The 25,506-nt window shown below is 33.8% G+C and overlaps 1 protein-coding gene and 1 long non-coding RNA gene across 2 annotated transcripts in view; both read right to left on the bottom strand.

Moving 5' to 3' along the window:
* Positions 1-7,962, bottom strand: part of LOC101895809 (potassium channel subfamily T member 2) — a 241,293-nt gene extending 233,331 nt beyond the window's left edge. The window contains exon 1 of the mRNA XM_059131141.1: positions 7,652-7,962. Coding sequence (XP_058987124.1) covers positions 7,652-7,936 — 285 coding nt within the window. The 5' untranslated portion in view covers positions 7,937-7,962. The remainder of the gene's footprint in view (positions 1-7,651) is intronic.
* A 4,782-nt stretch (positions 7,963-12,744) lies between these two features.
* LOC109613302 (uncharacterized) overlaps positions 12,745-25,506 on the bottom strand; it is a 149,249-nt gene continuing 136,487 nt past the window's right edge. Inside the window, exon 3 of the long non-coding RNA XR_002194907.2 lies at positions 12,745-13,424. This is a non-coding gene — a long non-coding RNA (uncharacterized LOC109613302). The remainder of the gene's footprint in view (positions 13,425-25,506) is intronic.

Here is a 25,506-nt window from a genome sequence, read left to right as displayed (position 1 = left end):
TGGGTTTTAAAACCCAAGACTCTATTTAATAACAGAAAAAAGAAATCTTCAAAGTCTTTTTGTCGTAGAAAAGCGATTTAAAGGATTTCTATGAATTTAAAGACTAATAGCTCTAAACAGGTCCACTATGAAGAAAATATTTCAGATGACTACTGTTATAAAGAAAATTCCATTTAGAAAGTCTTCTGTGTAGAAGCCTTTTCACGATATATTCTATGTAAACCTTACAACATATTCACTCTTCTGGGCACAATATAGAACCCCTTTTTATACATTCCACCTTGGAAAGGAGGGTATATTAATCATCATAACTCGATTTAACGATGTCAGTCTGTCTATCGAAATCACGATACAGCCCACATTATTTGACGCAGAGCGCTAAAATTTAGCAGACCAATTTGTATTGTGTCTAGGATGGTTGGTATTGGTATAAAATGAGATATATCGGCCCAAAATTTGGTATAGTCCCCATGTAATGGTTACCTCCCGATATTCGGTATTTTGATGGTTTTTGCCACTTTTTTTTCACGAATTTGTCTGCAAATTGGAATTTGTGGGTCTAAATGGGTCCTAGTTCGTGTGGCGAAGCATTTTAAGTATGGGTCCACGCTTTGGTATAGTCCCCCTATAACGGTACCTCCCGATATTCAATAGTTTGATGATTTTTGTTATATTTTTTCACGGATTTGTCTATAAATTGGTATTTGTAGTTCGTAATGGGTTCTAGCTCCGGTGGCAAAACATTGCATTGCATAGGTCCACGCTTTGGTATAGTCCCCATATAACGGTACTTCCCCATATTCGGTATTTTGATGGTTTTTGTCACATTTTTTTTATGGATTTGTCTGAAAATTGGTATTTGTAGGTCATAATGGGTCCTAGTTCATGTGACAGAGCATTGTATGTATAGGTCCACGCTTTGGTATAGTCCCCATATAACGGTACCTCCCGATATTCGGTATTTTGATGATTTTTGCCACATTTTTTCATGGATTTGTCTATAAATTGGTATTTGTAGTTCGTAATGAGTTCTAGCTCCGGTGGCGAAACATTGGATTGCATAGGTCCACGCTTTTGTATAGCCCCATATAGCGGTACCCCCCGTTATTCGCTATTTCAATGATTTTTGAGACATTTTCCCATGAATATGTCTAAAAATTGGTAATTGTGGGTCATAATGGGTTCTTATGTTTCCTTTACTCTAATGTGGAGGGTATGTACTTTCTGAAGGATTTCTCTTAATCGAAGACCCCCTTTGATATATACACACACCATTCAAAGGGGGTCTTAGACTAAGAGAAATCCTTCAGAAAGTACAACATGATCTATTACCCCTACTTCGATTCGGAAGTAAATTATTATACTGTGAAATAATTAGGGGGAAAATCCAACCGATTATGACCAAGGAAAAAAGACACGTGTATTGGCGTTTTGAAAGTTTACATCGAAAAGTGATCAAAATAGAGAGGACAAGCCCCATTTTCGGATAAGATTCTTCGGTAATATTGCAGATGTTGACCTTCATGAGTGTAAATCCAGAACAAAAGGTCGAAATTTAAAAAATATAGCATAATTAAAATAGGACTAAAAAGACCCCTTTGGTGACAGGCTTGAGGTTAAAAATATTCCACCAAAAAAATCTTCATAATATTATCTGTAAAATTGCCGAAGACACTTTATACCTATAAGGTAAGGATTCCAACGAATCTTTTCCCAAAAATTTCAACAAATTTGGAATTGGTGGTGTCTTCTGTTTTTATCTCTCCTTTTGAAATGTTCTGTATTTTTCCCGTAATTATCGAAAAAATCAATTTTGTTGCATAACGTAATTAAGTCAGATTTCTAAACCTGGTGCCCAGTTCTAAAAGTACAAAATTAGGCAAAAACTTGGTTACTGTACTTTTAGAACGTTTTTAGTAGGGATTTCAAAAAACGCCCCTCTTATCTAATTCTTCCACGATTTAAGCACTACACATTTTTTTGGATGTTTAAGAGGCAAAATGTCCGGTATTTCGTCAGCAAAACGTCCATCTTAAACTTTTATATTCGATCCAACAGTTAATGTTCGTCCATTTTAGTTCTTAAGTACCAATTTAGTACTTTTTAGTACCATTTAGTAATTTTTCTTACAATAGTAGTAGTCCGAAACCACCTCTTTATGTCCAGGCTAAATATGAACAACGGCCCTAATACCAAACTTCTGATTTCAGGCACTATCGGTTCACCTTATACCAAATTGTACCAAGCATAGTACTATTTAGTACTTTTCGTGCACTTGTAGTACACATTTCCAAGGCCACAGAATAAAAATGTCAACATTTTAGCTTCATCTGTTCACGCTAAAACAAACTGTACATTTGGTACTATTTAGTAAACTTTGCACAATTAGTAAACATTTCCAAAAACCACCTTCATATATCAAATCTAATTTCCAGTCTTGATTCTTAAAAAAGTTTCAAGTTCTTATCCGTTCAGAGAACTTCATTAGGGACTCTCATTCCAAATTCCAGAATTTTAACTCATTCCGTTTGTCCAATACAAAGTATGAACTTTTTAGTACAATTTTGTACTTTTGTATCTTTTTAGTTCGAATTTCCAAACACACGCCTATGCACCCCGAAATTATGAACATGGGCATGCCAATTTTGATTTCATGACCCACAATATAATTGGCAATGGTTCTCAAGAGATATCATTGATCTGAAAAAATCGATATATATTCTCAATAAAACCTCGAATCTCTTGAGGAATGCATTTGTATTTCTTTCAATTCAAGGCAATAAATAAAAAATACAAAACATACAAAAGAAATTTCACAAACCCTTTTTTTCTAATTCTGTGATTTGTTGTTGTTTGTTTTTGACACTTCTGAAACACTTGAACGCTTCAGCAACTGGGACACCTTGAAGAGGCTGGTAGTTGCTTACGAGGATAATACAGACCCTGGGGGCAAATTTGAAAAATAAATAAACAACTCAAGAGTGCACAAAACAAACGAGAGAGGAGAGAAAAAAACAAGAGCAGCAGTACTAGAACAAATAAATAACAGACAATAAATAAACAAAGAAGCAAAGCAGAAGAAGAAGAAAAAAGAACAAATATGAAGGAAAACAGAGGGAGAATTATAAAAAAATAGACATCAATTGGGTTACAGTTAAACAGCTACCGATATGTGATAGCCCCATCCCCTCGTTTAGAATGCCTCAATACGCACGAATGAAACTGAAGCGCCCCCAATGCAAAAAGGACTAAACAACTGAGAATAATAAGCCCCAGATAAGCATAAAAATAGCTAAAAGCAATAGCAGAAAATCTTTACTAGCTCTTATGCTGGCTGGTGGCGGTGTTCTTGTCAGTAAGGCACTGCCATCTTATTAGCATTGGCGCCTTCGGAACAAGACTCCAGGTGATTGTAACAAAATGCTACGCACTCGCGCTCTCTAAGGCAAGAGCTCAAAAAAAAAAGTTCACTGCAAATGACTAGAAATGTGAATCCAATTATGCCGGAAAGGAATAAGGCGAAGGAACAAAAACGTGAAACGGATAAAAAACAAACAAACGAACACACAGACGAACAGTCGCACAAACATGCAGTAGCAATCGTCCTGAATACGCAATGGAACACTTAACAAACAACTCTTAACGCATTTTCTACTCTTTTACGCTTTGCAAATGCCAAATAAAGACCCAAAGGCTTCTGAGAATAACACGCTTCTTATGCCGAAGCAAATAAACCAGGTAACACTTCTCTTTCGAAAGAAAGAAAACAAACTTTTTATTCGAATGCAGAATGGGTGGGGGTGTATGTGTGCCGGCTGCCAGGGTGTGTTAAGTGGTATTTATGTTTTATTTATTTTATTTAACAAATAAACAGCTCTGGCATACCTGTGATAGATTTTAAGCAGAAATATATTTTTAAATAAAATATTCACAAACAGGAAACAAAATCTCAGCCGGCATGAAAAAAGACAGCCGAAATGGAAGTGGTTAAAGGTTTCCTGAGGTGGTTTTCCATACCAAATTCTTATGTGTGTATCGAAATTCCAACGAAAATCGAATCAAAGATATTTTAGGTATATGTTCTTAAATGTATAGGATAAGGCATGTAAAAGGACCTCTAGAAGGTACACCACATATATACTTCTTCAGATGTAATTCGAAAATTTTTTGTTGTAATTCGTAATGTTATATCTGTGATTTGAGAATTCAATTTATATTTCGAAACATTACAATTGAAACAATAATTTATTTTGAAATTCATTGAATATTAATTGATGTTTGAATTATTTTATGTGCAATTCGAACTTTTCTAATTCCAATTATTCCATTTAAATTTCGAATTATTCAAATAAAATTGTTCAGAATTACATTTCCGGAAACGGGTATACTCTATACAGAAGCCCTGGTCCAGGTCATATTTTTATAAAATATCTTATTCAGTCCTTATCTGAATAGAAGACTAGCTTCAGATCTTCTCTGAATAGAAGACATGTTCAAAGTATAGAAGGCCTGGGTCAGGTCTACCCTGAATTGAAGACTGGTTTCACATCTTCTCCAAATAGAAGACCGGCGTCAGATCTTCTCTAAATAGAAGATCAGTTTCAGATCTTTTCCAAATAAAGACATTTAAGAGGTCTTCTATGAACAGAACACGAGTAAAAGTGTTTCTCTGTACAGAAGACATCCTATGAATAGAAGACTTGATTCTGATCTTCTCCGAATAGAAAACCGGTTTCAGATCGTCTCTAAATAGAAGACTTTCCATGAACAAAAGACCAGTATCAGGTTTTCTCTATATAGAAGCCTTGTATCAGATCATCTCTATTTAGAAGACCTGTTGAAGGGTTTCTTTTTATGAAAGCCCTATTTAAGGACTTTTCTGTATCGAAGATCTCAGTCCGGTCTTCTACTCATAAAGGACCTGTTTCCGTCTAGAAGACCTGTAACAGGTCTTTGCCGTATAGAAGACCTGTATCACGTCTTTCCTGTATAGAGGACCTGTATTAGGTCTTCTCCGTATAGGAAGACCTGTATCAGGTCTTCTCCGTATAGGAAGACCTGCCTCAGGTCTTCTCCGTATTGGAAGACCTGTCTCAGGTCTTCTCCGTATTGGAAGACCTGTCTCAGGTCTTCTCCGTATTGGAAGACCTGTCTCAGGTCTTCTCCGTATTGGAAGACCTGTCTCAGGTCTTCTCCGGATAGGAAAGCCTGTATCAGGTCTTCTCCGGATAGGAAGACCTGTATCAGGTCTTCTCCGTTTAGGAAGACCTGTATCAGATCTTCTCCGTATAGAGGACCTGTATCAGGTCCTCTCCGTCTAGAAGACCTGTATCAGGTCCTCTCCGTCTAGAAGACCTGTATAAGGTCTTCTCCGTCTAGAAGACCTGTATCAGGTCTTCTCCGTCTAGAAGACCAGTATCAGGTCTTCTCCGTCTAGAAGACCTGTATCAGGTCTTCTCCGTCTAGAAGACCTGTATCAGGTCTTCTCCGTCTAGAAGACCTGTATCAGGTCTTCTCCGTCTGGAAGATCTGTATCAGGTCTTCTCCGTCTGGAAGATCTGTATCAGGTCTTCTCCGTCTGGAAGATCTGTATTAGGTCTTCTCCGTTTGGAAGATCTGTATCAGGTCTTCTCCGTCTGGAAGATCTGTATTAGGTCTTCTCCGTCTGGAAGACCTGTATCAGGTCTTCTCCGTCTGGAAGACCTGTATCAGGTCTTCTCCGTCTAGAAGACCTGTATCTGGTCTTCTCCGTCTAGAAGACCTGTATAAGGTCTTCTCCGTCTGGAGGACCTGTATTAGGTCTTCTCCGTCTGGAAGACCTGTATCAGGTCTTCTCCGTCTGGAAGACCTGTATCAGGTCTTCTCCGTCTGGAAGACCTGTATCAGGCCTTCTCTGTCTAGAAGACCTGTATCTGGTCTTCTCAGTATATAAAGATCTGTATCAGATCTTCTCCGTATAGAGGACCTGTATCAGGTCTTTTATGTATAAGAAGACCTATATCAGGTCTTTTCCATATAAGAAGACCTGTAACAGGTCTTCCCTTCATTATGTCCTCTTCCTATAGGAGACCTATATCAAGTCCTCTCCGGTTAGAAAATCTATGTCGACTCTTCTCTGTATAGAGGTCCCCTCTAATAGAAGACGTGTATCAGGTGTTCGCTCTACAAAAGTCCTGTATCACCTCTTCTCTCTATAGAGGACATATATTAGGTATTCTCTCTAAAGACTACCTATATCAAGTCTACTCTGTATAGAAGATGTCAGCCAGGTCTTCTCCGCAAGAGGACCTGTATTAGACCCTTATCAGAAGACTAGTTTTAGGTCTTTTCTGCATTAAAGGTCTGTGTCCGATCTCCTCTGCATTGGCGACCTGTGCCAGGCTTTCTCTTTAGGGAATACCTGTAGCATTTTTTCTCTGTGCAAATCACCATTTGTAGGTCTCCTCTGTAATTAAGTGCTTAAGAAATTTTTATCAGAACGGAAGACCTTTGAAGATCTTTTCTGGTCAGAAGATCTTGTGGAAGGTCTTTTCTGCACAGAATACCCGTTGATGATATTTTCTGTACTAAAGACTTGTCGAAAATCCTTACTGTCTGGAGAACCTCAAAAAGGTATCCTCTGAATCGAAGACCTGGTGCAGGCCTTTTTTCTTAGATTAAGAAATGTATGTGTTCTCTCTGTAAAAGACCTAAAGAGAGTGTTCTTAGTACATACAACCTATAGAAGGTCCTCTTCGTACAGACGGTTTTTAGATAGTATTCCTTCTATGGAAGACTTTTTGTAGGTCTTCCCTATTTTAGAATGTGCTCTTGCCTATTTGGAATTTCTCCTCAATAAGGAGCTCCTTAAAATGGTAATTTTTGTATAGAAAGCCCTTAAATGGTGTTCAGTGCATGGAAGAGCTTATAATTTTGCACGGATAAAAGAAAAGAGGTTTTCTTCGAATGAAAGAACGAAAAGAAGCTCTTCCCTACACAGAAGACTTCGAGAATGTATTTAGAAGACCTTATCCTTTTAGAAGATCTTTAAAAGGACTTCTTCGTAGAGAATAAATAAAAAAGACCTTCTCCCAAGTTCTAGAGAAGGTCTGCTCCCTGCCGAAGACCTTGAAAAAGTTATCTTGCTGTAAAATAAAGACCTTGAAAATATTTTGTCCGCGAGGAAATATTTTTCCCGTGAAGTCATTTTCCGCTCAAAGGTCCTCGTGAAGCCTTTTCCCTATGCAAAAGTCTCTTTCCCATTCAAAGGCTAGTTTAGAAGAGCTTATGGAAGATATTTTGAAGATCTTTCATCAATAGGCTTCCAAGTTGTCCATGTGTAGAGGATCCATTTAAAACCGCCCATCCATGAAATGCCTGCTAAGGACCTTTTTCTGTTAAATACATGGAAAACTTTTAAAATATGAATATGGAAAACATGTAAAATCTCCTCCGTTATTTTCTTCCCACAATTTTAAATTTTCAGAAAAACTCCTCTTTCCCCCACCTAAGAAAAACATTAACAACATGGATCAAAGAAACTTAGCATGCTCAATAAATTCAAATGAAATATTCAAAAAATATGTAGGAAATATTAAAAAGGCCAAACAAATTGAATTGGAAAAACGAAATCAGAGGAATAAAAACAGGGGAAACAAAATTGAAAACTTACAATGTACCACTTCGATATTTGCGTATATTTATTATTGATAATGCCATTGGGCGCTAGGGTAGGGGTTAGGCTGACGCCTGTTACAGCGGTTAAATTGATTTCCGTTGCCATCGAATTGACAGAAGACGATCCCGATTCCACGGCACTGTCGTCGTTGGCAGCATCCTCATTGGAGGTGGAGTCCATCACCTCCACGACATTGGCACGTCGCAGCGACATGGTGGCGTTGTACAACTCGAAGAGGCCCGCGTTAAGGAGATTTAAATAATTGTTCAATTTCAACATAGAGCGTAATATGAGATTGGCAATAAGAGAAGAGAAAAAAAAAGCGAAACAAAAATCAAAGAAAACTGAAAACAAAGCAGGGATTTACAAAACGGCAAAGGAAAGGGGAGGGGGAGAGAAATAAAATTGAAACAATTATTCAAAATTTAAACATAAAACAAAACTAGACACTTAAATGCAATTGTGAGTGATAACAGGTGCTCTACACATTTGCTAGAGGGGAGGGTGAGTTGAGCAGGGAATTAGTTTCGTGTTTGCTGTGCTTTTTTTTGTGCAAGTTGTGCTTGTTTCGGAAATTGTTCAATTGTAGCTACTTGGGATATCCTTTTGTGGTATTCGGTTTGTTGTTAAGTTTTGTGGTTGGCTTAAGTTGTTCTGAAGAGTTAACGACAAATAGTTAAAAAAAAGTAGACAGAGATAGACATTTACACATTTAGGTGAGTTTCTGGTTAAATTGTTTGGTTTTGTTTGTTAATTAGTTTATTTGAAAAAGTTGTATTTGTTATTTAATTTTAAGGGGATTTTCATTATTTTTTTGTTGAATGTTTTTATACCCTACACCACACTTTACTCGGTATTTCACGAAAAGGATAAAATCTGCTTATAAAAATGTATGTTTTTAAAGCAATGGACCTTTCATTAGAATGAAACCGCAGTTGAATAACTTTTGAATGTAATACAATAACAATTTACGGAACGCCTAAGGCAAGTGATTTATAGTCCTCCTACTCCAAATTAGAACCGCAATAATTTGGTTTCTCTGCTATTTGAGGTTAATTAAAAACATGTTATAGTAAAACAAGTTAAAAAGATATAAGTTCGGCCGGCCGAACTTTGAATACCCTCCACCACATGGAACGAATTTGGCAATTTTCAAAAAAAAAAAAATCCGTTAAAAATTCTGTTGAAATCATAAAAATTCCGAATGTAGCCGTTATATTAAGTTCTATAGGACGACGTGGACCTGCATCATCAAAATACCGAATATAGGGAGGTAATATTATATGGGGCTACAGCAAAACGTGGACCTGCATGTACAGTTTTCTGTCATAGGCTGTAGTATCCATTACGAATTTTAAATACGACATCTAAAACAATTTCGGTGAGTATAGTACCTAAATCGTCAAAATATCGAGAATAGGGAGGTACCGTTATATGGGGTCTATACGAAGACGTGGACCTGCACAGACAATCTTCTGTCTTAGGCTGCAGAATTCATTACGAACTTCAAATACGACATCTCAAACAATTTCGGTGAGTATTGAATCGTCAAAACGTGGACCTACATCACCCAAAAGTCCTGCTGACATAATACAACAAACAAACATTTTTTGATAAATATTCTATAGAGGAGAGAAAGCCTTCCATCGAGAGATTGGGTTCTAATGAGGCTGAAAATTGAGGCTGAATTGAGGAGTCTCATAAGGAGAAAACCCTTTTGAAATGTTTTCTATTGAAAAAAGGACCTTTGAAATGTATTCTATCGAGACAGGTTTTTGAAAAGTATTCGATGTATAGAAGGTCTTTGAAGTTAAAGAGAAGACCTTCGCCAGGTCCTCTATAGTGGATACCTTTGGCAGGCTTTTTATAAAACTAAGATCTTTGTAACTGGAAACCCCTAAACTAGACAAAAAAATCTAAGAGGCCGTCCTTTAAGAGAAGATCTATAGCTGGCCTCCTTTTAATAGAAGACCTTTAGGTGTAAGGTGGGAGGCCTTCTATATGTAGAATATATCATAATATATCAATATACTTCTTGCGTATTTTTTAAAGATCGGAGACCTTTCTTCCATAGCCGGAGAAACTTTTAATAGATATTCTTCAAGGTAAATAACTATAAAATGCTTGTTTTAGAGATGGGATTCCTTAAGTATGTCTTCCATGCTTGGAGATATTTATCAGGTCTTTTATAATTAAAATGCATTTTTAGCAATTTGAAACAGGTCTTGTGAACAACAAGACTCTTAGAAGGCCTTTTAAATATAAAAAGTCCTTAAGAGATTTTTTGTGGGCAGAAGATCAAAGCAGAAGTCAACTTTGTACAGGATACATTTAAAATAAGTTTTCCCGAAAACATAATTCATAAATGAAATGCTTGTAGGGAAGTATTTGTGATTAGGGGCCTATACCAAATTTGGTGTACTTGCTTCTAGACTGTATTCGGTCGGATATACCAAAATTCAGGGCATTTGGACTGATATTGGCCATTTGGTGCACAATTTACCCGAAATCGGTTAAAGATATATATTAGAGCTATATTTAAATCTGATCCGATTATCACCAATTTCTTTAGGGCAATCGGATAATAAATGCGACCTGCATTTTGTTAAAAAAAATACCTGGACAAACGGAGTGACGGCCTGACATGCATAAATCGAATCAGAAAGTGATTCTATGAAAATCCTCAAAAGTAACTATGGATCTAACTCGCTTCCTTCTCCATGTTACATACAAATGCACAAATACATAATACCCTTACCATTATGAGGTGTAGGGTATAAAAACAATGTGGCATAGATCGTAAAAATACCAAATATCAGGAGGCCCATTATATTTTAACTATAGGAAAACATATACCGCCGTTACCGATTCCGTATACAAAATTTGGACAAAATTCCGCGAAAAATTGGACCTTTATATGCGGCCTCTAAGAAAATACTAAACATCGTAGGTGCAATAAAAAACTGTTGCGCTAGATTTCAATACTATACTTTAAATAATGTAGCCTATATCGTAATTTCATCGGACGGACAGACAGACAACCGAACATAGTCAAATCGATTTAGAATTTTATAGGATATCTGACAAATATTTAGAGGTGTTACAAACGGAATGACAAATTTAATATTACCCTTCTTTCCATGGAAGAGTTTATACCCTCTATGGATTTATGGATTTTTCGCCAAGATTTTTGCCTGTGCTCAAATGAAACAGATGTCTTCTAGAGATGGGGACTCGATTTACTTATTTTTTTATACCCTCCACCATAATATGGAGGGTATATTAGGTTTGTCATTCCGTTTGTAACACCTCGAAATATACATTTTAGACCCCACAAAGTATATATATTCTTGATCAGCATAAAATTCTATGTCGATTTAACAATGTCCGTCCGTATATCCGTTTATCCGTCTGTGGAAATCACTCTAGCTGCCGAACGAATTGAAGCAGATTGATACAATTTTACTCAAATGTATGCTATGTCTGCAGGATTTTCGGTATTGCAAATGGGTGATGTAGGTCCACGTTTTGGTATAGCCCCAACCTGACGGTACCTCCCGATATTCGGTATTTTGATGATTTTTGCGACATTATTTACCGGAATTATTTCAAATTTGGTATTCGAAGCTCGTAATGGATACTACAGCATAAAACAGAAAATGGGCCTTGTAGGTCTACGTCTTCGTATAGCCCTCATATAACGGTACCCCCCGATATTCGGTATTTTGATGATTCTAGCGACATTATTTACTGGAGCTGTTTCAAATTTCGCATTTGAAGTTCGAAATGGATGCTACAGCCTGTGACAGAAAATTGTCCGTGCAGGTCCACGTCTTCTTATAGCCCCATATAACGGTACCTCCCGATATTCTGGGTATTCCGATGATTTTAGAAACATTATTTACCGGAATTATTTTAAATTTTGTATTTGTTGTTGGTAATGGATTCTACAGGTCCACGTCTTCGTATAGCCCTCATATAACGGTACCCCTTGATATTCGGTATTTTGATGATTTTAGGGGCATTATTTACCGGAATTGTTTCAAATTTCGCATTAGAAATTCGTAATTGATACTACAGCCTATGCCAGAAAATTTTGCTGTGCAGGCTTATGACAAAAGTTGCGCATGGCGGGTCCACGTCGTCGTATAGACCCTAATATACGGCTACATTCGGTATCTTTAAGATTTTAACAGGATTTAATGGATTTTAATTTTTGAAAATTGCCAAATTTGTACCAAATGGTGGAGGGTATTCAAAGTTCGGCCCGGCCGAACTTACAGCTCTTTTGCTTGTTTTTTTTTTTTGTTTTGATAGATTGTCATACCATGCTTTGATCCTAGAAAAATTTTATTTTTTTTGTATTGAAATTACAATAAATACTGATATAGTGTGGCGTAGGGAATAATAAAATCGGTTTTATCCGACTTTGTACAGATTTTATGTGTATTAGTTTAATTTAATTGAACATTGATACTCCCAGTATCCTTTTTTATTTATAGATTGAGGTTAATTGCACTTTATGTTTGAGTTCTTTGTGATTTTTTTGGTGATATGTTTATATTACCTGAAGCTCTTTTGTTATTGTATTTTGAGAACAAAAAAAAAGGATTATTGATGCCCGGCGAGGTAACGCGTTCTTTGTTTTTTTCTCTTTTTTCTTGGGTAACGTGGGAAAATAGGATAATTTGTTATAAATATATTTTTTAGGTTTCAGTTACAATATTTAAAAAAATGGGACAAAAGTTATTGTTATTTACAGTCTATAGTTGAATGGCAACAGGCATTTTTATGATGTTTGTTTTTGAAGTTAATTGACAAATAGATTAGGTTTTGGTTTTTGTTTTTTTTTTTTTTGAGTTTTTAAAAAGCTAAGAGCATTTTTTTAATATTAGATGTTTTTTTTTTGTATTATTTTCTTTATTTTAGAATTTTATATATAGTAGATATTTTTTATTTATTTTTATTTTTTTGTTTTTAAATTCTATTATAGATTGGTCACTTAGTTTACTAATTAAAGCTGTTTTACCAAATGCATTTAATGTTTGTTTTGTTGTTTTTTTTTATAATATTTTTTTACACTTATTTTAATTTAAAAATTATTTTTTTTTATTTTCAATTTTTTTTTTGTAATTTTTATCCCTCGTAGTTTCCAAATTTGTTAATCCTTGTTGTTGGTCCTTAGTGTTGTAGTTACATTCCTGCACAATTTATTTTTATTAAATTATTTTTTTTTTTTCAAATAGATAATTTACAAAATTGTAATTTATATATTGTTGTCCTTGTTTTTGTTGTTTAATTAAATTAATGTGGTCCTTTAGAGTTGAAAGTTAAGTTTAAGTTTTTGTTCCTGTTAGTTGCTGTTGTTGCTGTAGTAGTTTTTTTGCTGCATTTAACTTTGCCTTAAAGCTAGCCATCTAGCTATCCCCAGCTTCTTCGGGCTTCGTGTTGCTGAGCATATTTGTTGTTGTTGTTGTTTGTTTTTGGCTTTCTTTTAGCTGCATTTCCTTTGGCTGTCACTTTACAAGTTTTGTAATAGTTTCCCTTTAATCAGACAGTAGTTGTTGTTGTTTTTGTTGCCAGTTGGCCATTACAGCTTAAGTTTTAGGTTCCTGTGTTATTCCCTTGCTTTGGTCCTTGTAGTTGTTGTTTGTGTCATTTAAAATTAAAATGAATGAATTGTATATGAAATGATCATTGGGGTCCGTTTGGTAATTAGTTTTCCTTTAAAGCTGTCAATTAACATTTGGTCCTGCAAAAGATTACTCTAAATTGAAAAAAAAAAAAAAAAAACGCAAAAACGTTGGAAAAGAAAGAAGAAAACAGAATGGAGAGGAAGAAGAAAATATATAATTTTATATTTATAATTTTATTTATAATTTTATATGCTCAGGGGTTATGCAGTGAACTTTAAACCTTTGGCTCAGATCGGGGTGGCGGAATATTAAGACATATATCACGATAGTTTTTCGTTAAGTAGACTACACTATGCAAGAAAAAAATCGATAATTTTGGAGGAAATCCAGCAAATTGTGAAAGTAGAGCTAAACAAGTTAAAAAGTATCAGTCGGTTTTATCGGCAGGTGTATACCCTCAGTCAATGTTCTATTATTAAAATAAATTTTGACTTCTGTTATGATTATTCAAATTGTTGACCCTCTTGGAGTAGGTTCCGGAGGAATGGGCCAATATTGTCCAAATCGTATCGGACCTAAATAAATGTGATATAAATGTGCCAGGTTTGGACTATATTGGTTACCTCCTTCACTTTATGTGAAAAATTTGATATTTTTAAGAAAATGTTAAAATGAGGGTGGAGTACCAGGTATAGTCGACCGAAGTATACCATTTTCATACCTCATCAGATAAAAATTATTAGTATGGGCAAAGTTACAAGAAAATCGAACATTTATATCAAATTTTATGCGAAATCATAAATTCCATCCTTTTTGGGTGAGGTACCAGAAGGGGTTCGCAGATATATTTTTAATCTTCATAACAGATATTGTGTTTGCAAAAATGTTTGTGTGTGTGAAATTTGAAGAGAGTTGGATGCTTATTTCACTTTCTTTCAGCGCTTTGTTTTTCAAAATCTTAAACCCTATGTGGAGAGGTACCAGAAGAAATGGCCCGATCTCTACCAACTTTCCTAACAGATCTTGTGTTGATGGAAATATAGAGATGAGCCAATTCTGAATGTAATCGAATGTTAAGTTCTCGTTTTATGAGTTTCATGGACATTAAAAATGTTTACTCATTGGGGGGTGGGCGGTTCCAGAAGAAAAGGACCGATATATTCCATCTTGACAGCAGATCTTTTGTTACTAGAAAAAATGGGATGTTTGAAATATGAAGAGAATCAGATGATTATTTCGGATTTTACAATCGCTTTGATTATTCAAGACATTGACCCTTTGTGGGAGAGGTAGCAGGAGGAATGATCGGATATCTACCTTTTTTAACAGATCCTGTGTTGATAAAAATATTCAGATGTGCCGAGTCTAAATGGAATCCGATGTTAATTTCGCGTTTTATGAGCTTAATGGATATTCAAAATTTCAACCTTTTGTGGGGGAGGCACCAGAAGGAGTGGACCGATATATTCCATCTTAACACCAGGTCTTGGATTTATGAGAATATTTGGATGTGTGAAATTTTAAGAGAGTCGGATTCTTACATGACATTTTATAAGACTTATAATTATTCAAAATTTTTACCCTTTGTGGGGGAGGTACTTGATGGAGCGGACCGATATTATTCATTTTTGCACCTGACATAGAACTGATGCAAATATTAGGATTTACAAAGTTAGAGTAAACCCGGATTATCGCTTCTCTTTCTGGGCAGAAAAAAAATATTTTTTTTTTTGAAAATTTCGACCTTGTGTGGGAGAGGTACTAGAAGTAGTAGACCTAGATATTCCATCTCAACACCTGACCTTGGGTTAATATAAATATTGGGATGTGTGAAATTTGAAGACAATCGGAATCTTACATCACAATTTATGAGAGTTGAAATTATTCAAAATTCTGACCCTTTGTGTGGGAGGTAGTTGATGGAGTGGACCGACATTTTCCATTAACATTTGGAGCAATATCGGATTATCATCTTCTTTTCTGTGCAGTCAATTATTTTCTTTGAATATTTCGACCTTTTGTGGGTGAGGTACCAGAAGGGCCCAACTCCAGACTCAATCTAAGTTTGATAATATGCGATGTACCAATTTTGGACCAAATCAGATACCCTTTTCGAGACATCGCTAGATCGACTCCAAACGTGTTGAAATGGATTTGGTCGAATTTTTTGCCTTAGGTGGGTTGTTTCAAGTGGTGGCTAAAATATATTTTTTTTCAGGTTTGTTAAAAAAATTAACATCCCGATGCTTCGGAATCTAGCTGCTACAGCCGAAGCCAATGTCGGAGACTCTGGTTCCTGCCAAAATATAATACTGAACACAAAATCCAACAGATTTTGAAAGTGGGACTAAGAGAGAAGACACGTGTATCGGCGTTTGAAAGCTTGCTCCGCAAAGTAGACAAAATAAAGAGGGCAAGTTCCCCCTCTCTTTCACACCTTTGGACATTTTTGGATAAAGATTCCTCGGAATTCGTGTATTTTAGGTATATACTATGTATAAATGAACGAATTCCTAAAAATCTTAATCTCTAATTTACAAAAGCGTGAAAGAGAGAGAGAGAACGTGTCCCCACTATGATTGGTACTTTGCGATGTAAACTTAAAAAATGCCGATACACGTGGTTTCTACTTTTTTAAACTTTTATAAATTTCAAATGTACAAATTGATTAGAGAGAAAATGTATTAGTCTCTGACTATTTTATATCTACCAAAAAACCTGTAATTTTTTTCAGGATTGTTGTTAAATATTTAAAAAGAATTTTGTTAGGTCATATTTCTGAAGGAACACTCATCTGTTATAGAGCATAGAAAATCTTCTCAGTTCTTCCATAAAATGTAAGTTTTCAAAAAAAAAAAAAAAAAAAAAAAAAAAAAAATAAGCAGATTTTTCATTCAATGTATGTTTTTAGGATTTTTTTTAACACTCGCTCTGTGCTATAATAACAACAACCCTTAAATTTACTTTAAAAACCACTTCCCTTTGATTGCATTCCAAAACAAACTTTTTCATCATTCATTTCGTTACGCTTCAATAATTAAATCATCCAAGAGAGAGACATTTTCATCAATACATTGACACCGAGTGAAATCCCTTGACAAATCGGCCAAAACAAAATCCAACTCTTGACCTTTTTCGCCAACTCTCAATGGATGAAATTGGTTTGGGGGGTAAAGTGATACAATTTCATTTTTTGTAACCAAGAAATAATAACAAAATTGCAAAAAAATATGAAAGAAAAGAAAATTACTTTTTTACGGTCATCTTCTTTGCTTTGTATAGAGTTGTGGTTCGGAACGAAAAAAAGTGATTAACCGCTTATGAAATGAAATGGTGAATGGTGGAGAATTTTGATGATTTTAACAATTATTTTTTTGATTGTTAGTTGTCGCATCAGTCTCCAAGGGGGAGGTCGGATGAAAATTTATGTTTGATGTGGGGTCCCAAAAGGATAATAAATAATAATTTCGTCTGTGATTTTTTGTCATTTTCTATTGAACAAATATTTTTGATTTTTTTCTGTAGAACTTTTAAAGCTAAGAAGTTTAAAGGAATATTTTCTATGATCTCAGTTTGAAAAATAATTTCAGCATTAACTTTAAGGATTCTTTTTCTGGAGGCACCAGATCAGATTTTGTGCTGACAGAAATATTTATTTGTGTGCCGATTTTGAAAGGTTCTAGGTTCTAAAACCATTATTTTATCTATACCCATATCACTGAGGGTATAAAAATATTTTTTAAAAAATTCTGAGGGTACCAGAAAAAAAATTTCTTAAAAATTCCCAAACTAGCTGTAATGGTCCCTGAAAAGTATTATTTAAAAAATCAAGTAATAGCTTTGATAAACCTTGAAAATTCTTTCTTTAAAAAAATCCTGTAAGTTCTTAGAAAAAAATTCTTAAATAAACCCCACCGCAGAACTGATTGTCCTTGACAAAATTCCATAAAAAATATTATTTAAAAATCTTGGAATAGCTCTGAGGCACTATTAGAAATATTAATGCTTAATAGTCTTTATGATCCTTTAAAAAATATTCTTTACAAGTCTTGATGGTTCTTGAAATCCTTTCTTTAAAAAATACTGATAGTCCTTGATAAATTACTCTTTAAAAAGTTGTGATGGTGTTCTTGAGAAAAATATTAATAAAATCCCGATGATGCAGGAAAAAAATACTTTGAGAATTCGGACGGAAAAATTAATGGTAAGTTTTGGTTGTGTTTAAAAAATTCGGATGTTCCATTAATATGTGGATGTTTCTTTAACAGGTCCTGAAGAACCCTTAATTTTTTTTTATTTATTTAATTTTTTTTTTTTTGGTAAATCGAAAATATGATTTAAAATTCCTGATAGTTTATGAAGGTCATTCACACAATATTCCTTAAAAAATCAATGGCGTACCAAAAATATGGTAGGTCCTTTAAATTATTTTCAAAAAATTGTTGACTTCTGAAAGTTATTATATTGAAATCTCCAGCATTAGAAATCTATGATATCTCTCTGATGGTCCCTGAAAAGTATTCTTAAAAACATCAAGGCACAGATATGATGATCCTTCTTAAAAAAATCTGATAGGAATTTTTTTTTAAACCATGATGGAAAAGTGTTGGTCCTTGAAAAAATTCCATATTTTTTTTTTCCAAAATCCACGGAATAGCTCTGAGGCCAAATGGGAAATATTGATAAAAAAATCCTCATGATCCGTTAAAAAATAATCTTTACAAGTTTCAATGGTTCTTGAAAATGTTTTTTTTTTAAGTCCTGATAGTCCCTGGCAGGAATGTTCTTTAAAAAATCAAACCCACCGTTCTTGAAAAAAAAAATTATTAAAATCCTGATGATTCCCTTAAAAAATATTATATGAGAATTCTGAAAAAAATTACCATTTTTTTAAATCTCCTTAAAAAATCAACGGTATACTTCGATGGTGTTCAAAAAATATTGTTGGTCCTTAAAAAGTCCTTTAAACGATCCTGATAGTCCCTAAAAATATACTTTTCTAAAGGTAATTGCGAAAGTATTCCTTAGAGAATGAATCGGCGTACCTATGCTGCTCCTTTAAACAATATTTATTGAAAACCCGAAAGGTCCTTTAAAAATATATTTAAAAAATCCTCTGATTCTTAAAAGATAATCTGTTAAAATTCCTGGCATTAAAACTTTAAGCTATCGCTCTGATTGACCTTGAACAATTATTCTCCTTAAAACATTGAATGTTCTTGAAAAAAAGTTTAAATTTTTACTAAAAATCAGGAAGATCCGTTAAAAATATTTTTAAAACATCCGATATTTCTGAAAAATAATCTCTGTAATACCCCCGTATTATAAATCTATGCTATCGCTTTAATGGTGCTGAAAAAAATATTCTTTCAAGAACACTGAAGGTCCTTGATAAAAATCTTCTTTATAACATCTTTAGGTCCCCAAAAAAGATCTCATAGTATTTAAAACGTCACTATAATTTTTGAAAAAATATTCTTTAAAAATTCTAACAACATAGCCCTGTCTCACAAAAAAATCGACGTATTTGCTCTAAATTTCCTCGAAAAATATTCTCCGAAAATGTACGACTATACCTTTGGTGTTCTTTAAAAAAATATCCTTCGAAAATACATAATTACATACATCAGTTTGTTTCTGAAAAATGTCAGAAAAGTTCTTAAGTACGCCGTCCTCAACAAAAAAAAAAAAAAAAAAAAAACAAAAAACAAAAAAACAAAAAAACAAAAAAAAAATCTGATGGTCCTTAAAAATTATTATTTAGAGAATCTACGACAAAACTCCAAAAAGCCTTAAAAAATATTATTTACAAAATCTCGACATTTCTCTGAAGGGATTTGAAAAAATGTTGTTAATGAAATTCTGCGGTAATGGTTCTTTAAATAATATTCCTTAAAAATCCACAAGATGTATGCAAAAAAGTGGCTCCTATAGTCCTTGAAAATATATTCAGGTGGTCATTAAAAAATATTTCTGGAAAAAAAAATCTACCTTTTAGACCTTGAAAAAATATTCTTCAAAACATCCTCAAAAAGAAATCATAGAAAAAATCATAAAAAATCCATGACATACTCCTTTGGTTCTTCAAAAAATAACCTAAAAATCTTTAAAAAATTAACGACAAAATCCTGATTATCCTTGACGAAATCTTCACAAAAGTCCACTATTATGGATCCTTTGAAAAATAATAATAATTTATTTTTATTTATGTCACTACTATATTTTTATATTTTATAAAATTTTTCATCCCTGAGACCCTTTACTCCCCTTAGAAACTGTTTATAAATATTCCTTCCTTGCTACATCACTGCATGCATTCCAATTCCATCCAACTATCTATTATCTTCTGACATTATTTTCAATAATTAAATAAAAATAAAGTGCTCTAATTTATTAGCAAAAACAAAAAAAAAAAAAAAAAAACTTCGATGACATGGTTTTTCAATTCCCACTTTTTTGCAGACAAGTCCTTTGCTTCCAGTCTTCCTTTTTTTCTCTTTCATTATTTACTTTAGTTTAAGCAACTGCAACAAATTTCGACTCTGATAAAAGTTCACAAGTTCAGTTTATGCAGTTGAAAACGTATTTACAATACATTGACATTTAAAAGCTGAACACACACACAGACTCAAGCCAAAGAAGACAAAAAGTACGAAAGAAAGAGCAACAACAGTGCAACTATAGTTCAGTTTTTGCCTAGTTTTGTTGGTAACGGAACTTTAAGTTTCCTGTTTGTGACGTTTAACGGAAACAGGAAACGATTGTAGACTCACAAAAAGGGAGGGTTGGAATCGGAGAGCATTTAAAATGTTCACACACTCACACTTACTCTGCACCGCCATAAAATTTCGTTGCTTTCTACCCTGCAGATATTAACGTTTGGGCAAAATGTAAGCCAAAAAGTGACAGAACATATACATACATACATATATACATACACACATGTAATTCTGGCACATGATTCCTTTTCAGGCATTTAGGTTCGGAAATATAATGAACGGTTAGTGTACATATTTTCCCTTCCCCAATTCTCCCCTACATCACCCTCTCATTGTAGCGAAAAATGCAAACACTGCATAAGCGGCATGCGGAAGGAAGGTGTTAATTTGCAATGGAGGCGGCATGTTGGCATGCAAAACACCTGATGGCACTGTATCCTTTTTGCCACATTGAAAAACACACACTTGCACACACACACAGATGTTTGCAGGGTCTTTTCAAGTCCGCTGTTCTGTGCACTGCTCATAATAGAAATGTTAACAAATTTTATTTACTGGCACTATTTATGCACATTATGTATATATTCAATTAACACGCATATGCATGCCAAATAACCCGCATGCACACACATATACAATCACACTGCATTAAAATGCAGCTGGAATTTACTCTTGGTTACATGGTTTTGCAACTGTGTATATATGTTTGAGTGTGTGTTGCGTGTCAACCTGCATTTCATGCATTTTAAACGCCATCAACTGTCAACAGCATCATTGAATAGAACAACACCAACAAGCGTAGCAATAATAATGCAATTTAATTAACCTTTTGCTCTAAAAATTAATAGATTACAATGAGGGCAAAATGTCAATGCTTTCAGAGAGTAAACATTTTGAAAAGCAAAAAATCAAAAATTGGACAGAACGATATATATTTTAAACGACACAATGGGAATTTTTTATAATAGGAAGTTAAAAAAATAAATATATATTGGTCCTTTAAAATATCCTTACTAAAAGAATTGACGTCATAGCTCTGATGGTTCTTGAAAAATGTTAATAAAAAAATGTTGGTCTATTTAAAAAAAATCTTAAAAATCCGCGATGACCCTTGAAAAATTCATGTCATCCGGAATTGAAGATATATATGGGAGCTATATCCAAATCTGAACCGATCTCGACAAAATTTGACAGAGGTATTTTCGAGCAGTATCTAATGTTTCTTACCAAATATAATTTTTGTGGAGTGCATATTTTTTAAAAATATTCTTTAAAAATTCTAACAACAATTCTAATTCTAACCCTGAAAATCCAATAAAAAACCGCCATAATTGCTCTAAATTTCCTCGAAAAATATTCTCCAAAAATGTACAACTATAACTTTGATGTTCTTTAAAAAAATATTCTTCGATAATCCATAATTATATACATCAGTTCGTCTCTGAAAAAAATGTCAAAAAAGTACCATCCTCAAAAAAAAAAAAAAAAAATCTGATGGTCCTTAAAAATTATTATTTAGAGAATCCACGACAAAACTCTAAAAGGCCTTAAAAATTATTATTTAAAAAATTTCGACATTTCTCAGAAGGGATTTGAAAAAATTTTGTTAAGGAAATTCTGCTCTAATGGTTCTTTAAATAATATTCCTTAAAAATCCACAATCTGTTGGTCCCAAGGATATGATTTTGAAAAATACACGGCGTTAATCTAATGATCTTTAAAAATTCTGATAGTCCTTAAAACACATTTAAAAAACATATGGTCCTTGAAAAGATAATCTTAAAAAAATTCTCAATTGGAAGGTCCTTGAAAATAAATATTTTTTAACAACAACATCCACGATTAGAAGGTCATTGAATTCCACGAATATTGAAGCAATACTCTTTTAAGATCCACTATTATACATCTGGCAGTCACAACAAAATGTTCTTTTTAATATCCACGGCATAGTTCTGTTTGTTTCTGAAAAAAGTTCTTTAAAAAATCATGTTGGTCGGTTCCAAATTCAAAAAAATACTCTTTAAAGAATTTTCAATTGGAAGGTACAAGACCTCTTCGAGAGTCCTTGAAAAATTATCATTAAAAAAACCAGGATTGAAACGTCCTGGAACACCACAAATATATTGTCGTTGATCCTTGGAATTTTTTTTTTAAGATCAACTATTACACCTCTAGCAGTCACAGCAAGGCATTGCTCTGAAGGTTCTTTTAAAAACCAGGTGATATTTAAAAAAAAATAAATAAAAATTCACAATGGCTCTTAAAAAATATTCTCTAAAAAATTTTACAGGACTAAAAAAAATTCTTTAAAATTTCACGGAATATAATTTGTAATTTCATGTATCATGGCTTTGGGAAGTCAGAATTCGGGAACTAGCTATCCAAACCTGAATCGATTTTCAAGAAATTTGACGAAGGCTTTTGTGGCTCTAGTATCAAATAACATTGTTGTATAGTGCATGATATGACTTCGATAAGAATTATATAAAAACATTTTTATTGGAGCATTAAACGTACCGGACCGAGTTTCATCAAGTGGAACAACTAGGGTTAATATGAAAAAATCTGTTCAATAACCGTAAAATCGGTATCTGATGTTCGGTATTAAATATCACCGTTGTGGAGTGCATATTACCCATAAGAGGGACTTTAATACCAAATCGGATGAAGCTTGTACAGGGTGAAATAAAAAAAACTGCAACAAACTCAACAGCCATATTTTAATTTAATTTTATTTATTTATTTATTAATTTTTTTTTTAATTTATTGAATGAAAGCAAAAAATTTTAGAAATAGCATCAAGTTTTAGAATAATTTTAGATTTTTTCGAATTGGTCACCTTTAGCACGAATAATGGCCTTCAAACGGCCAATGAAACCGTCACACTCTGCTCAAATGTTGTTCTGCGGTATTTTGGCCCATTCCCGGCTTGCTTGAGGTGATCGAAACTTTGGTATTTTTAGTGCCAACCTTGTTTCCAAAAATACTCCATACACAATAGTCCAACGGAGCGAGCAACCCAATTTTGTAACCATTCTTGGGTGGCGCGTGCTGAGTGCGATGGTGCTGCTGCTGAATCCTGTTGGAATGTCCAAGGTCTGCGGCCAAAATGTTTGCGTGCCCAAGGCTATAATACACCCTCCAGAATATTTTAGCAATAATATTCTGCATTTATTCTGATGCCAATGGCTTTACCCTGAGCTAATTTTTCAATATTTGCCGAATGGAATATTGTGATATGTTCAGCTCACGAGCCATTTTTTGGCCACAGCGACGCAGGTTTCGATCAAGTCGCTTCTTTACTTTTCGAACCATTTCTGCTGATGTTGATGTTTTCTTCCGTCCACTTCCTTGACGTCGGGCTACGCTACCATTATAGATGTATATCATCTTCACAAAAGATTCTGCGTTAGCAAAAATATTTGTGTGTGTGTGAAATTTGAAGAGAGTTGGATGCTTATTTCGCTTGGATTGAGCCATTTGTTTTTCAGATCCTTGAATCCTTTGTGGGGAGGTACCAGAAGAAATGGACCGATCTCTATCATCTTTATAACAGTTCTTCTGTTGATGGAAATATTGAGATGCACCAAGTCTGAATAGAATCGAATTTTAATTTCCTGTTTTATGGGCCTCATGGATATTCAAAATTTTGATTATTTGTGCGGGAGGTACCAGAAAAAGTAGACCTATATATTCCACCTTCATTCCAGACCTTAGGCTAATAAAAATATTGTGATGTGTGGAATTTAAAGGAAACCAGACGCTCATTTTACTTTGATATAAGTTTTAATTATTGAAAATGTTGACATTTTATGGAGGAGGTACTTCAATGAGTGCCTGGAGAGCTGATACAAATTTTGGGATTTTAAAAGTTTGCACAAAATCTAATGATCTTTTCTCATTTAAATTATTTGCTTGAAAAATGTGGGGCAGGTACCAGAAGGGGCTTGATAAATATTAAAAAATGATGATTGTCAAAGGTCTTTAAAAATTTTCTGGAATAAATTCACGATAATAGCTTTGTTGATCATTAAAAAAATCGTCAAAAAATAATCTTTAAACAAAATTCACAAATCATAGCAAATAAATTATTTCTGTATATATCAGTTGATCCTTGAAAAAATCATCTTAACAAAATCCTTGAATATTATACGACTTAGCTCAAAGCAAACAGCTCTGTTGTCCCCTAAAATTTTTTTAAAAATCTACAATTATAGCCCTTTTGGTCCTTGAATAAAAATATTATTTAGCATTTCCCTTTTCTCTCTGCCTCTTTTTCTTTAAGTCTGATATCTCTTAAGTGATTCCCTGTTCTTCGATTCGTAGAACTTTCCGCCAATAACAGTTGTTACTTTTTCCATGAGCAATGAAAAACGATTGTGAGTGTAATTCCATAGCCTTTGTTAATGATTGTGCCTTATTATCCTTGTTACTTCTTTTTATCGTCGTAGGAAGGCATATCCCTTTGCTCTTATTCCGCATCACGTAAATAATACATATAATAGTCAGTCATTTTCTGAATTCGTTTTTTATTTCGTTTTTCTTACTTTATTGCTATTAATGTATTATCATTGTTGCTGTTGTTGTTCTTGTTCTCAGTTGGCCATGAAATAAGTTAAGAAAACAAAAACAGGAATGAATGGCGAAGGAAAAATAAGTTGATAATTATTAGTAGTTATTATTAACAAGTTCATGAGCACACACACCTGCTAAAGTTTTGTTCCAATTGTAGATTATGGAAAAGTGCAAGGATTCCAAGAAGGTATTGTTGTAATCAATAACTTGTTGAGCAGTTTATCTTGAGGAAATTAAAGTTTCCCCCTCAGGGTCGCTTTCGGCAGGATTTTTTATAATCAAACTGGCATTAATTATGAAGAGTATTAAATTAATTGAGTTAGGGGAAGAACATTTTTTCAGCTTTTTGCAGGGATCAGAAAAAATAGGAAATTCTTTAAAAATCTAAATTTTCTATTTTTAATAAAATTTAAATGGAATTTGAATTTTATCTTAAAATTGGCCTCAATTATTTACAGCTTCAAATGTTGCCCTTTCTTAGTCGGTAAATATTAAAATCTCTTCTCACAAGAAACTTGTTTTAAAATGAATAATTTTCTTTCCCCCAAACTAATTATTCAGGACATTCGTCTTCTTCTTTGTCTTCATTTTACCACCAACATTTCGTATTAAATAAAAAACCTCTCTCCCCCTCCTCCACTTGAATACATTGTTAAATAATGACGAGGTTAATTTCTTCACTTCATTTTAAATACGATTTTTTCCTTTTCTTTTTGTTGAGTATTAAAAATGACACCATCACCGACTCGATTCCTGGTAAAACAGTCGTCGGAAAAGTTGAATAAGTTGAAAGAAGTAGTCGCCGAAGAGTAGCCATAAAATTAACAACTCAAAAGCGTTAATGAGCTTTTGGCCTTCTTTTAAATATTTAATAAAGGTCATTCTATTGTGGGACATTAAATGGAGATACCAGAAATAT

This window comes from Musca domestica, unplaced genomic scaffold, assembly GCF_030504385.1.
Source record: "Musca domestica strain aabys unplaced genomic scaffold, Musca_domestica.polishedcontigs.V.1.1 8, whole genome shotgun sequence".
NCBI classification, from domain to species: domain Eukaryota; kingdom Metazoa; phylum Arthropoda; class Insecta; order Diptera; family Muscidae; genus Musca; species Musca domestica.
This window is presented reverse-complemented; position numbering and strand designations above follow the sequence as displayed.